This window comes from Crinia signifera, chromosome 4, assembly GCF_055691185.1.
Source record: "Crinia signifera chromosome 4, ASM5569118v1, whole genome shotgun sequence".
Taxonomy (NCBI): domain Eukaryota; kingdom Metazoa; phylum Chordata; class Amphibia; order Anura; family Myobatrachidae; genus Crinia; species Crinia signifera.
Window position 1 is genome coordinate 181,912,475 of NC_139220.1, and position 13,936 is coordinate 181,926,410.

The 13,936-nt window shown below is 43.8% G+C and overlaps 1 protein-coding gene across 1 annotated transcript in view; it reads left to right on the plus strand.

Moving 5' to 3' along the window:
- Positions 1 to 1,199: 1,199 nt before the first annotated feature.
- Positions 1,200 to 13,936, plus strand: part of FRMD4A (FERM domain containing 4A) — a 432,053-nt gene continuing 419,316 nt past the window's right edge. The window contains exon 1 of the mRNA XM_083183113.1: positions 1,200 to 1,836. Coding sequence (XP_083039239.1) covers positions 1,804 to 1,836 — 33 coding nt within the window. The 5' untranslated portion in view covers positions 1,200 to 1,803. The remainder of the gene's footprint in view (positions 1,837 to 13,936) is intronic.

A 13,936-nucleotide genomic window follows, 5' to 3' on the forward strand; every position in this document is an offset into this window, starting at 1 on the left:
TCCAGGGATGGATTTTGACAAGTTCAGGCTAATTCAACAATGACATTGATGGTAATTATATTACAACTACAATATTTATACATTTTAGTCTTTCAGAAACTAGCTGGTTTAAAGAATTCTATATATTTTGCAAAGTGTCAACAAATAACACAATGCAAACCATCCATTCATGTTTGTCACTGCAGCATATCCAATAAAAGTCATATTGAACTCCTATTTCTAAATCAAAGTGTAAAAATTTTAGCCAATAATATGTATATATTTTTTTATATTAGAGAAATATTGCAAGTTATTATTCAAGCCAGCAACATTCCATGTACACTAAATAATATGGGGTTGGGATCGTTGGGTCCACAGCAAGTTGGTCGACAAGCGTTAGGTCGACATCATTATGTCGGCATGGGGAAAGGTCGAACTGGTTCTAGGTCGACATCGGTCAAGGTCGACATGGGTCTAGGTTGACATGGGTTAAGGTCAACACAAGCATTAGATCGACAGGGTCTAGGTCAACAGTCAAAAGGTCGACATGGGGTTTTCACAGTTTTTTTACCCGAATATCGACACAGTCGACATTGACACAGTTTCCAGTGTACCGCATGCCCTCGCATCGCTCGGCACACTATTTGATTCTCCCACCATGCCAAAGTGGATGGTAGGGCATGAAATACCGCCTGTCGGCACATGTCGGCTCAAGAAGCAGTGAAAAGCCCATGTCGACCTTTTGACTGTCGACCTAGACCCTGTAGACCTAATGCTTGTGTCGACCTAATGACCTGTCGACCTAAACCGATGTCGGAGACCACTTTTGATACTTGAAAACAGTTTTAAACAACTATAACATTGTATACTGAACCGCGCCTTTATGGTTTAATTCCGAATGCTGCACCAGGATTAGATGTATATGATGACTATGTGTGCGCACTAATAATCAGTGTGCCTCATGGAATACTAGTGTGCAATGTCCCTGTTCTGAGATGAATATTAATGATCAGGGATCTGTGCGGGTTGTATTCCCTGGTGTGTGGGAAGGAGCAGGAGAGTGGGGGAACATGTCACAGAGACTTGTGTGCCTGCTGCTCCAGGGCAAGAGAATGAGTTAATAATGCAGAAGGAATAAAGGAAACCTTTAGCATCGATTGGAGGCTGCCCAGTGAGCTCTGCTTCATTTGTCTATCTGCCACTCGCTGCTCATTATTGGGATGTAGAAATTGGACTCTACGCAGCAATGCAACTGGGAAACGTGCCCACATTGTGCATGTACAGTATATGGATGTCATGTACATCGTCATATCACCTCTGAACCAAGGTTTTAAGTTATAAAACATGTGACTGGATGATGACATGTATAAGCGATCTCCGATCAGCAGTACAGTACTTTCCTAATGCAGTGTAAATGTGACATGCTCCTGCTCTGAAGCATCATAGTGCCTCACATGGGCATATAACCCAGCAGTGAGACAGGGAGTACCAGACTGCAGAGGAGTGAGACTGGAGAGCCCGATGAAGGTGGAGCCGTGTCCTATACACAGGACAATAAGCACACACACACACCTTCCCCGGCGTCCCGTGTGACCTGATCGCTCTCATTGTGCTGCTGGCTGCATTACGTAAGTCACTGGGGCCGTGCAGCAGCAGCAGCAGCAGCCTGTGCAGAGTGTGCTGGGGAGAGCAGGGGACGGAGGTGCTGGCTGTGACTGGCTGCTGCTTACTTCTGTGGCTGTTACACACCTACCTGGGATGGTTCAGCAAGGGGCGAAGCTGACTAAACTCAAGGAATAGGATTGGTATGAGGATTAGAGCAAAATGGAAGGACTTCTATCTCCCATGAGAGCTAAGGTAAGATTGCAATGAATTATTTTTATTGCATTTCTTTAGTTTGTGAGTTTTCAGTTTTTGTAGGAGTAATGGGTGATGCCTGGGTACAGGGATATAATAGTGCTCTGGATGCACAGGTGCATGGTAGCCGGACTGTACAGGGATATGTCAGTGCTCTGGATGCACAGGTGCATGGTAACCAGACTATACAGGGATATATCAGTGCTGTGGATGCACAGGTGCATGTAAACCTGACTGTACAGGGATATAATAGTGCTCTGGATACACAGGTGCATGGTAGTCAGGCTGTACAGAGATATGTCAGTGCTCTGGATGCACAGGTGCATGGTAGCCTGACTGTACAGGGATATGTCAGTGCTCTGGATGCACATGTGCATGGTAGCAGGACTGTACAGGGATATGTCAGTGCTCTGGATGCACAGGTGCATGGTAGCCGGACTGTACAGGGATATGTCAGTGCTCTGGATGCACAGGTGCATGGTAGCCGGACTGTACAGGGATATGTCAGTGCTCTGGATGCACAGGTGCATGGTAGCCGGACTGTACAGGGATATGTAAGTGCTCTGGATGCATAGGTGCATAGTAACCGGACTGTACATGGATATAATAGTGCTCTGGATGCACAGGTGCATGGTAGCCGGACTGTACAGGGATATGTCAGTGCTCTGGATGCACAGGTGCATGGTAACCAGACTGTACAGGGATATAATAGTGCTCTGGATACACAGGTGCATGGTAGCTGGCCCCTATCTGTAGAGGCTGACAGGTGTACAGTGCTACTCTATGGATGGAAATTTGGAGGATAAGCTCTGAGTAGCACCTGCACCCACCATGAACAGGAGATGCTCATTGTCTCACAACTGTCCTGAAGTTGTGTGCTCTGTGGTACATCTGGTAAGACTACAAATACAGCAGAGTCTGTATGGTGTCATGTTTGAACTGTGCACTGTCCATATACTCTATAGGGAAATTACTTTCCTCTTATTGTATTTGTTGAAGTTGTTTGCTCAGATAAGTGTCTATACCTGTATCTGGCATTAATATGCTGGATTTATGGCTCATAACATAGTGTTCTTTAGTGAAAGTTATTCATGCCTGAGGCAGTCATTTAGATTGTAGTGTGATTAGATTCCTTGCAATACTGTAATGTGCAGCATTTAGGATAACTGCTGTTATACATGCAATGCAGTTCTGTAATAACAAACCCATTGAAGATAAACTACTCAAATGCAGTGTACAGGTATAGTTACTGTGCTTCGTGACCTACAGCATTCTAATTGGCTGGGTCAGTAAATATCCTGTTTCCACATATAGAAATCTGGAAAACATGAGATGTATTGGGGCATGAGGACTGTGTTTGGGAAGTACTACCATAGTCACACACCATTTGTATATTATAAAGGGAGGATTATTGGGTACTTATGAGTTATCTGGGCGCCCGATTTTTTGATTGTATGCCTTAAGTTAAGGCATACAATCAGATGCGATGCGATACGATATCGCATCGCATCGCATGCGACCATCGGATGCGATGACCCGATTTTTCCATAGGAATCAATGTTAAAATGGACAGAGTCCATTTTAACATGGAATTCAATGGGAAAAAGGGGTCCTCTTCATACCCCTACTATCCAAGTGGGCATGGAGTTGGATATAAACCTGTGGCGAGCGTAGCGAGCCACCGAGCCCGAAGCGTGGCGAGCGAAGCGAGCCCCGCGAGGGGACGGTATTCTGTGTCCCCTCGCAGGGCTCGCTACGCTCGCCACGCTTCGGGCTCGGTGGCTCGCTACGCTCGCCACAGGTTTATATCCAACTCCATGCCCACTTGGATAGTAGGGGTATGAAAAGGACCCCTTTTTCCCATTGAATTCCATGTTAAAATGGACTCTGTCCATTTTAACATTGATTCCTATGGAAAAATCGGGTCATCGCATCGCATCGCATCGCATCCGATGGTCGCATGCGATGCGATGTGCCCGATCCGACCCGATTTAGAAATCGGGCGCCCGGATAACTCATAAGTACCGATTATTGTTTTAATTGCCTGAAAGGTAACACAATATATTTACACACCTATTGTGGCCACTCTGATAATGCATATGATGGTAATAACATTTTAAATAAAAACATAGAAGGGCATTGAGCCCTGCACAGCTCATTATGAATATATCTTTACATTTAAAGCAGAGTCCCTGGCATCAGGTGATAGAAACCCATGTAACATTTATCACTGGTATTCTCAGGTTATCAAGCAGTCTGCGAAGTACCACCTTGTGATAGGGCACAGCAGGGCTATACAGAATTATATATTACATTTTATTGCAGACAGTGGAAATTTCAGCTATTAAATAATTAGAATGATAGCTTTCTGTTATGTTTTCATACATGATAATAGTTGGAAGCTGACTCTTTGCTATCGGCTGATAAAATGCCTTGTTCCCTATATAACCACTTCACAACCTCAGGCAAATGGTTAGTGACATACTATAGTTATTCTTCCAATTCATTATTGGATTACAATGAAACACGCTTATATGTAAATGTGAAATATGTAAGGTAGCTATTCACATAAATAAAAGTAAGCCTGTAGCCTCTTTGGTTTGTATGATCATGTATCTCTCAAGTGATTTGCTATAGCATAAAATGTGTCACAGAACATCATTGTGTCTCTCCGGTATGTCACCAGCTCTTCCTCATGTTAGTTTCATGGATGACTGTGTGGCTCTGACTTCCTTCTCTAGCACAGCAATTGTGTGTGTAGGAGGAGTAGATGTCTATATGCTGTCATGTGTTTGGCAGTATCTAGGGATCTGACATTATTTGATAGAAGTTGCAGAATCCAGAATAGCATATTGGAGACCCTACTAAAGAAACATTGCTATTCTAACTATTAGAACTGTATTTATTGAGATCATTTTTTAAAAATCAATGTTCACAGAGTGTGGGGTGAATTTATGAAGCTTGGAGAAGTGTTATCTATCCCCATAAAGAACGTTATGAGCAAGGTGATAATGGTTCAGCCAATCAGCTCTTACCTGTCAATTTACATATTGTAGCTGATTGGCTGAACCATTATCACCTTGCTCATAACGTTCTTTATGGGGATAGATAACACTTCTCCAAGCTTCATAAATTCACCCCTGTGATACTTGGGAAATACTGTATTTGGTGCTTTAGATATTTTGTTTTGATAGTCAGAATCAACATTGAATTCCCACCTAAATAGTAAACCGTAATCAGCTGTAGCATACATTGTCATTTGCTAAAGGTTACTTCATCTGAGTGTTTGATGGAATTTCTAAAAAAAAAATACAATATGTAGTAATCAATGTACAGAATAAATTGTAGTAGTTTTAGGTATATGAAATCTGCAGGATGATAATTATTATTATTATAATTATTAATAATAACAGTTTCTTATATAGAGAACACAGATTCCGCAGCGCTGTACAGAGAATATTTGAACATTCACATCAGTCCCAGCCCCAGTGGAGTTTACAATCTATATTCCGTACCACATGTACACACACAGACAGGTTTAATTTTGTTGGGAGCCAAATAACTTACCAGTATATTTTTGGGGTACGTCTGAGTCCCCTTGCGGGGCTCGCTTCGCTCGCCCACGCTGCGGGCTTGGTGGCTCGCTACGCTCGCCACGCTATTTAAAATCAACTCCATGCCAACATGGATAGTGGAGGTATGAACTATCCATGTTGGCATGGAGTTAAGTTACATTTTTGGACAAATTTCGTGGCGAGCGTACACCCGGAAGTAGCACGGCGCCATGCTGGCGCCGTGAAACTACACAAGTACCATTTTTGGATTGTGGGAGGAAACCGGAGTACCCAGAGGAAACCCACAGAAGCATGGGCAGAATATACAAACTTATGGCCATGGAGGGAATCGAAGCCAAGACCTCAGCGATATGAGGCAGTAATGCTAACCAGTATACCCCGTGCTGCCCCAGTTTGATTTTGCAGTGTAAATGATTGCTGCTTTAAAAAAATGGAGATTTCTTACCAAATCTCCCAATTTGTGACTCTCTCATCCTATTAAATTTCACCCAATGATGTTGAGATCAGGGCTCTGTGGGCCGTAGGCATCGATTCTGTGGGTGCTCAAGGGCCCTAGCACCCACGGAAATTGATGAGCACCCACGGGCCCGAGTCCCGCTGTTGGGCCACCGTATTAATGTGCTAATTTGTGACTGCAGCACCCGCTTCGCCGGAACCGCTGCTTGGGAAACAGTATGCCGGGAAAGCGGGAAGAGTGCATTCCGTCCGCAGAGTAATAAGCTGATGTGGAGCGGGCCAGCCTGTGCGTGCTCTGTGCGTGCCGTGCGGTGCCTCCATCTGAAGTCAGTGGGGGCATTTATGTACCAACATACCAGTGTGAGTGGCTGTCAAGCATTAAATACATGGACAAACAGAAAAGTCCTCCCTCTAATTGAACTTAAGAATGACGGTTAAGCCTATGTTACTTAATATAATAATTTTCACTAAATTTCACAAGAAGAACCTACTGGAATTGGTGACATGCCCCCACTCATGATCACCAACAATAAAGTATCTCTAGTAGACTTCTTCAAGTTCTTGGGTTGTAAGATCTCCCGGGACCTAAACCGCTTCTACTACATGATTATCGAATCTGTGTTAGCTCCTCAATCATAGTCTGGTACAGACCCACCAGCGAGTGGGACAGACGCAGGCTACAAAAGGTGGTGGGGATGGCAGAAAAGATCAACAGTATTGACCTCCTCCCTGTTCAGGACCTGTACTTAGCCAGAGTCAAGAACCCCGTTATGTTGTCTCCTCGCACTTGCATTGTAACCGGAAACAAATTCCTAGTATACAAGAGATCATATAGTGATCCCAATCACTAATCTGTGAGATGGGATGTTCATCCCTTCTACAGGTAAAAACGTGAAAATGCCTACATTTCAGTGATGACTAGGGTATCCATCCAAGTAATTTTCTCCAAAATTGCCATGGCATGTAAACTATAGCAACAGCACAAGAACTAAATCACAGGTAATTCGATTGTCCTCTATGTTGATAGCGCCCCACTCTAAGTATATCATAACACAGCCATGGATAATTGAAACTATATTTAAATTTTAAGTTGTATTTGTACATATGAGTAAAAGTAATTTGCAATAAATGTACTGTATGGCCCACTTCGTTCCGATTATCACTCTACTGAAACTGCCCTTACCAATGTCACTAAATATTTTCTTAAGGCCAAATGCAAGGATAATATTGTTTACCTCCTGGACCTCCCAGTAGCCTTTGATATTCTTTTTCTTCCTTCAAAGTATCCACTCTTTCAGTCTCAAGGACTCTGTGGGATATGCAGCAAGTCTTGGAGAGAAATAAAGTACTAACCAACCAGCTTTTATAATTTTAGAGGCTGTTTAAAAAAAATGACAGACTCTGATTGATTGGTTGGTACTATTTCTATCTCCACAGATTGATACATCAACACATTGGTTGAGCTCATGTCTCTCTAACTGCACCACTTCTATCTCCTCCACTGACCCCACTCCACATCCCTCTAACTGTTGTTGTTCTTAAAGGATCTATTCATGGCCTCCATCATTTTACCCTATTCCCGCCTTTCCTTTGGTGTCCAGTGAAATGTATGTGTTGATGACACTCAACTCTTTTTGCCCGACCACTTTCCCTTAATCTTATTTCACGTCTCTAACAGTTTTCCACCATCTCTTCATGGATGCCCAGTGCACCCTGTGGCAGCCCCCAACTCCTACATCCATGACATTGTAATGTCACACCTAGGAGGTGAGGTTCCTGGCTCTGTCTTCTTTTGGACACTCAATGCGGCAATGCAGCAGCTCTACTGGCTGCCATTCTAAACACATTGTAAGCAATATGCAGGTGCTGTATAGCAGCATGACCCTGTGTGAGGTCACCACTTTCATTCCATTACTTATAGCACTGAATACAATGGGGAAGATGTATTAAGCTTTACCAAGAGATAAATCCAAGGGTGATAAGGAGAGATAAAATTCCAGCCAATCACCTTCTAACTGCCATGTTACAGCCTGTGTTTGAAAAAAGTCAGTTAGCAGGTGATTGTCTGGACGTTTATCTCTCCTTATCACCCTTAAGCCCCCCATACACGGTCCGTTAATCGGATCAGTTGTGTGCTTAAACAGCACACATCGGATCGGATCGCATCCCTTGTGCATGCTTTGTGCATGCACTGCGATCCGATGTGTACCTAGTACATCCGATGTATAGTGCAGCACATACTTTTTGTACCGTACTATGTGATGCGCGGGAGCCATACACAACGGACCGTGTATGGGCTCCTTTACATTTATCTCTTGTTAAGGCTTAATACATCTGCCACAATATGTCTATATGGGAACTTTTTGTATGCCCTCATCCAGTACCCACTTCTCTCTCACACAACAGAATATATATACTAATCTCCACACACTCACATATAAAGCTCTCAATTGCTCCACTTTTTCCTACATCACAATCTAATTTCTGTCCACACTCACCCCTTCCCACTCCACTCCACTGGAGTACCACTGACCATCGCTCTACTCACCTGCTCTCATTCCTGTATTCAAGATTTTTTCCATGCGACCCCGTGGAATTCACTTCCTGTCTCTGACATTCCTCTTTATTTTGCCTTTAGTTGTATAATTTTATTATAGTTATCCTAAGTATGCTTATCAATGTATGTGTTACCAGTACTTTGTAGCATCTTATAAATAAAATAATTAAATAGATAATTTATTCTTCAATAGGCCACAAGAACATATGTTGAGAGTCAAAGGGGTATCACCTTCCATAATAGTTAAGAAACCCTGCCATACAGAAATTGGTGATTTGTTGAGGTGGCAAATGCAATGGCTCAGTTTTTATATTATGCTCATTACACCATACATATTTTTGTACAAGTAGTGTACGCTAGGTTGAGTACTGTGTGCTTCCATGCCCATTGTCTTATTTTCTAATCTTATACTGTAGAGTAAAGGTCCATACACACTGGCTGATTATGCCCAGCGTGTATAGACAGCGATGATCGCTATCATCGCTGGGCAGGATACCGTTCAGTGCATACACACTGAGTTGCTTTCCCCCTGCCCGGCGCCATCAGCGGTAGTAGGACAGCTTTGCATAGCGCAGTGCTATGCAAAGCCATCCTCAAAGCCACTTATCTGCTGGTAATACCAGCAGATGAGCAGCTTTCCTGCAGCAGCGCTCAGCGCTCACCGCCGAGCCATACACACTGGGCGACTTTGAGCTGAAAGCCGCTCAAACTGGTTGTTTCGATCTGCTCTCAGCTCAAAGTCACCCAGTGTGTATGGGCCTTAAGGGTTCAGTACATTGCCAAATGTTTTCATGCTTTTTAGATGGTTTACATTCACAGAATTGTAATTCTAGCATGGACTAGGAATCCCCCTCAGTGGGTCATGGGCTTGAAAGAGCTGCACATTATAATTTCAGCCATAAAGAGCTCTAGGTTTTTTACTGCTAAATGGTAACACAACTCATTATCAAGCAATGTTTAGATGCCAACATCCTCTCCATCTGAATAAGAGTGCCCATAAATTGAACATGAAATGGTAATTACCTTATTCCATCTCATATACTTATCCCAACTGAATCATGGAGCTCAATGCATTTCTGTTTTAGTATTTGCATAAAATACATATAAATATGCATGGATCTTCCTGTAAGCTCTGCACACAAAACTTTATTAGATGTTTATTAAAAAAAAGCTAAATACATACATATATTTTATCCACAGTCATGTGGCTAATATAGTAACTCTAAAATATAGTTTCATTGTATCGTTCCTTTGTTTTGCTTGTACAGTATTACCACTTCATTCTCATATATGGTATTAAACTTGTCTAAGGAAATGGAAATTCATGAGTATTACTGCTTTTTCATGTTTCCTGAAGTAATCCAAATGTTGGTAAAATCATTTAGTTAAAATTCATTGTTCTCCCCTTTTTCTTCTGAGTTCCCATCTCTCTCTCTCTCTCTTTCTCTCTCTCTCTCTCTCTCTCTCTCTCTCTCTCTCTCTGTCTCTCTCTTTCCCTTGCTGTGTCTTTCTTTGAAGTGTCTAATTATATTTTCCTACTTAATGTGCCATTTGTAGTTGACTGCCTTTCATATTTCATTGAAATCCCTTTAGCATTGCCAGCAGGATTTTGAGATGTCAAAGGAATTCTAGTAATTTAAAACCCCCCTAACTTAATACTCTCAAGGTGTAGATGCGGGCATGCATTAGAAACCACACATGCCTTATTGGCCCAAGAGAAATGATTGATTTGACTGCTTTCTACAAATGTGTTTTCAGTTTCCCAAATAGTGTTATTTCAACATTTAGCTGTGAAAGAAGAAATACGCACAGGTTATAAACCCATTTTCTATTGTAGGAAGAATCATTGTTAAATAATTTACACTCTGTGAAGAGATCTGTTAAAGGTTACAGATTTAGCAATATATTTTCAATATTCTGCAATTTTACCAAATGTCTTTATTTATGCTTCCAATTGTATGACCAGTGCTTCGGGAAACCCTAGATTTTATCATTTAAAGCCACTATTAAATAAACTCTGGCAGTTAGTGCAAATTAACTTTCATTTTCCAAATTAACTTTAACTTTGTAAGAAGCCAATCAGCATTTCTTCTCTTAATTTCTTTGGTCTTTGAACTTACATAAGTAACCTTTTAATGGGGAAATGAAATCAGGGATGTTAGTGAAGTGTGTGCATCCCTTGATGATTAAGATGAGTGATTTTACCATGTAAGGGAGTACTGAGGCAGGAAAACATACTCCAGTGCTACTGGCAAGACTTGCAACATTGCGTTCTTTATATCATCTTGCTTCATGGATCATCATTTATAATAATTTGTTACATATATTTATAACATGAGCTCATTTGTAATGTAGATTATATTTTGAGTTATTAAACCTTAGACTTTGATATGTGTACTTGGTAACTTCAACTTATTTGGCTGAGGGGGCAGTTGCAATGGAACTAGTAACAAGCAGGTTTTAAACAATTAACTGAGAGTAATTCAAGCCAAACATTTACTAATAAAGTAGAATTTATTCTAGTGAATAGGGCCTAAAAGGGAAAATAGCACAAAATAATGTGTAACAATGTGGTCCTAAAGATAACGATCAATACACTATTATGATTTTTGAATTACTGCACTATTTGTGTGCTTTTATGATCCTGATCTGTAGATCACTATGTCACATGTTAATAGTGTAGACTTGCTACCCAGATGATTCAGGGGAGGACCCCAATGACAGGAGCTGAGAATTGATATGGTAGGTTCAAGGAAACTACCCAGACTGAAGATATGCTGTAATTCAATATTTATTTTAAGTTTTGTATTTAGGGGCATACACAAGGTGAGATACTGCAGGTTGAGTATCCCTTATCCAAATATCTGTTATTCAAATTATTCCGAAAACCATCCCAAAAAATTGTTGCTAAAAGCACTACTGGGGACATCTGTACCAGCACTACTGGGGACATCTGTACCAGTACTACTGGGGACATGATATGTAACTGGCACTACTGGGGACGTGATATATAACTGGCATTACCGGGGACATCTGTACCAGCACTAATGGGGACATGATATGTAATTGGCACTAAATATGTGCAAGAAAATGATTGCTTGGCATTCAATGTCAGTATCTGAGATAGCACACAAACTTTGGTTCATGTTTTGAAACCTTGTTTGATGTGTTTGTACAACATAAATGCAAGATACCTCAAGATACATCATTGAAATGGTCCCGAGCGGGGGGCGTGGCCTGACCGGGATCGAGGAAGGTAGCACAGCTCTGGAGCTCTGATCCCCTGAGCCAGAAAACTGCTTATATAGCTCGCAGCCTCCTCTCCCCAACCTACTCCAGCCTTGCAGACACCCCCTTACCATCGGGGAGCCTGCTGGGGAACAGCCGCGGAGTCGGGGGTCCCGATTTCGGGTCCTTGCGGATTGCGGCCTAGTACCCCCTGGAGCCGGGACCTCGAGTTCAACGCCAGGCCGCCGCCGAACACCCGTCCAGCCGACCAACGTTTTACAGCCCTGAAGTGGGCGCCCGGAGTCACTACACTACCCGGGCGACCCCCTGGTGCCTCCGGACCTCTGCCCGCACCCGCGCTGAGCCCCCCAGCAAGGTAGGAGCCGCCGGAGCCCCGCTCCGTCCGAACGGCGGCCATCTTGGATCTCGGGGCTGCCGCGGCTGCACGCCTGAGCCGCCCCGGGCACAATATAGCAGCGTCACTCCGCCAGGTGCCCCCTCTGAGACCCTTCCCCAGCCCTATAAGGTGCCCTGCATTGGTTGGCCAGACGCCCGCTCTCTGTGGCACTATTAACAGAGACGCGGCGGCCATATTGGTTGGGGCAGCAGGACCATCCAGCACAGCAGGGAGCGCTGGAGCAAGCACTCCCTGAGACACAGTAGCCCCACACAGGGATTGCCCTATATTGTTGCCCTATATTGCTACACGGGGAGCTGGATGTTGTACACAGGTGCCTGCACCTCCCTGCGCTGCAGACACCCCCCTTCTTCTTTAGAACTGGCTGCAGAAATGGGTTTCCGGTGCTAGCCTATTAATATGCACCACCCTGCAGTGTCTACATAGTATATGATGTGTGCTTAACATCTACAACCTGCCCTCCCTTAGAGTGCTCACTTGGATAAAGGTCCTTCTTCTGTATTTGTAAGCGCTGCCTTTGTGGTTATTTACTATACATCTACTTCTGTGCACTTCAGCTATTCAGCTATGCCGGCCAAAAGAAATAAAGTGCCCAAAATGGTCCCACAAGTCCCTTTTTTTAAACCGTCACCACGACGCGCAGAGGCTCAGGGGTCCGTACCCACGGAAACTGCTACGGATGGCTCTCCATCTGGGGGAGCTGGCGACCCCTCCCGTGCCTCCCTCACAGGGGCCCTGGCAACTCCCGGGATAGAGGATAATGCCGCTCTGACTGTTGGGACCTTAAAACAGGTACTCCAGCAGTTTAAAGAAGACATGTCAGCTGAATTTCGTGCCTCCTTCCAGACATGCCAGCGGTCAATTGAGGACCTTGGCGACCGCACAAATTCTCTAGAGAACAAAATGGGCGAAATGGTTGGATCGCACAATACCCTTATAGATTCCCATGCAGCCCTGGAGGGAGAAGTGGCGGCCTTACGTGATAAAATCAGCGACCTGGAGGATAGATCCAGGAGGAACAATCTGAAGCTGAGAGGGGTCCCCGAAAACATTTCCAACAGCAGCCTCCACGACTTCACTCTGACCGTCTTCCGGAAGCTTCTCCCCTCGGCGGCTAATTCAGACCTCATCCTCGATCGAATTCACAGAATCCCTAAACCACGTGGCGCCCCAGAGGGTGCCCCCAGAGACGTCCTGATGCGTGTCCATTTTTTTCACATCAAAGAAGCCCTGTTGAAGGCCGCCAGACCTTCCTCGGACACAGCTGAAGCACTGGGTTCCTTACAACTTTTTGGAGATCTATCCAGAGACACACTAAACAAGAGACGGTCCTTTTACCCAATAACAAGTGCGCTCAGAAAGGCCAATATTATGTATAGGTGGGGATTCCCCACTAAACTGATAATACCCAGAGACGGCTCTACGATTGTTGTCTCTGAGATTGAAGAGGGGATGAAGCTGCTTCGCAAATGGAACTTGGGGGACCCTCCGTCATCCTCCTCTCCTGAACACCGTCTTCAGCAGGACTGGTCGGTAGTGGAGAAGTGAGGGGCCCGGAGTCCTCTAATTACTGCTCCCATTGTTTTGCTTTACTGACTCTGCTTAAAGCCCAAGCTCTAGGTGAAGTTGCACTGCTTATACTTGTTATCTACCAAAGATGAGAAAGGGTCCTACACTACAGAATGGGACCTATATGTAGCCCTTTGGGGGATTTATCCTTAGTAAGTTATAATATAATGTGCCTTTCTGTCTTTACGTGTTCCCATATTTTTTGAGGTACCTGAACCCCTCTCCCCCCCCCCCTCTCCGTATCATCGTCTTCAGCAGGACTGGTTGGTGGTGGAGAGACGAGGGGATTATAGTTAA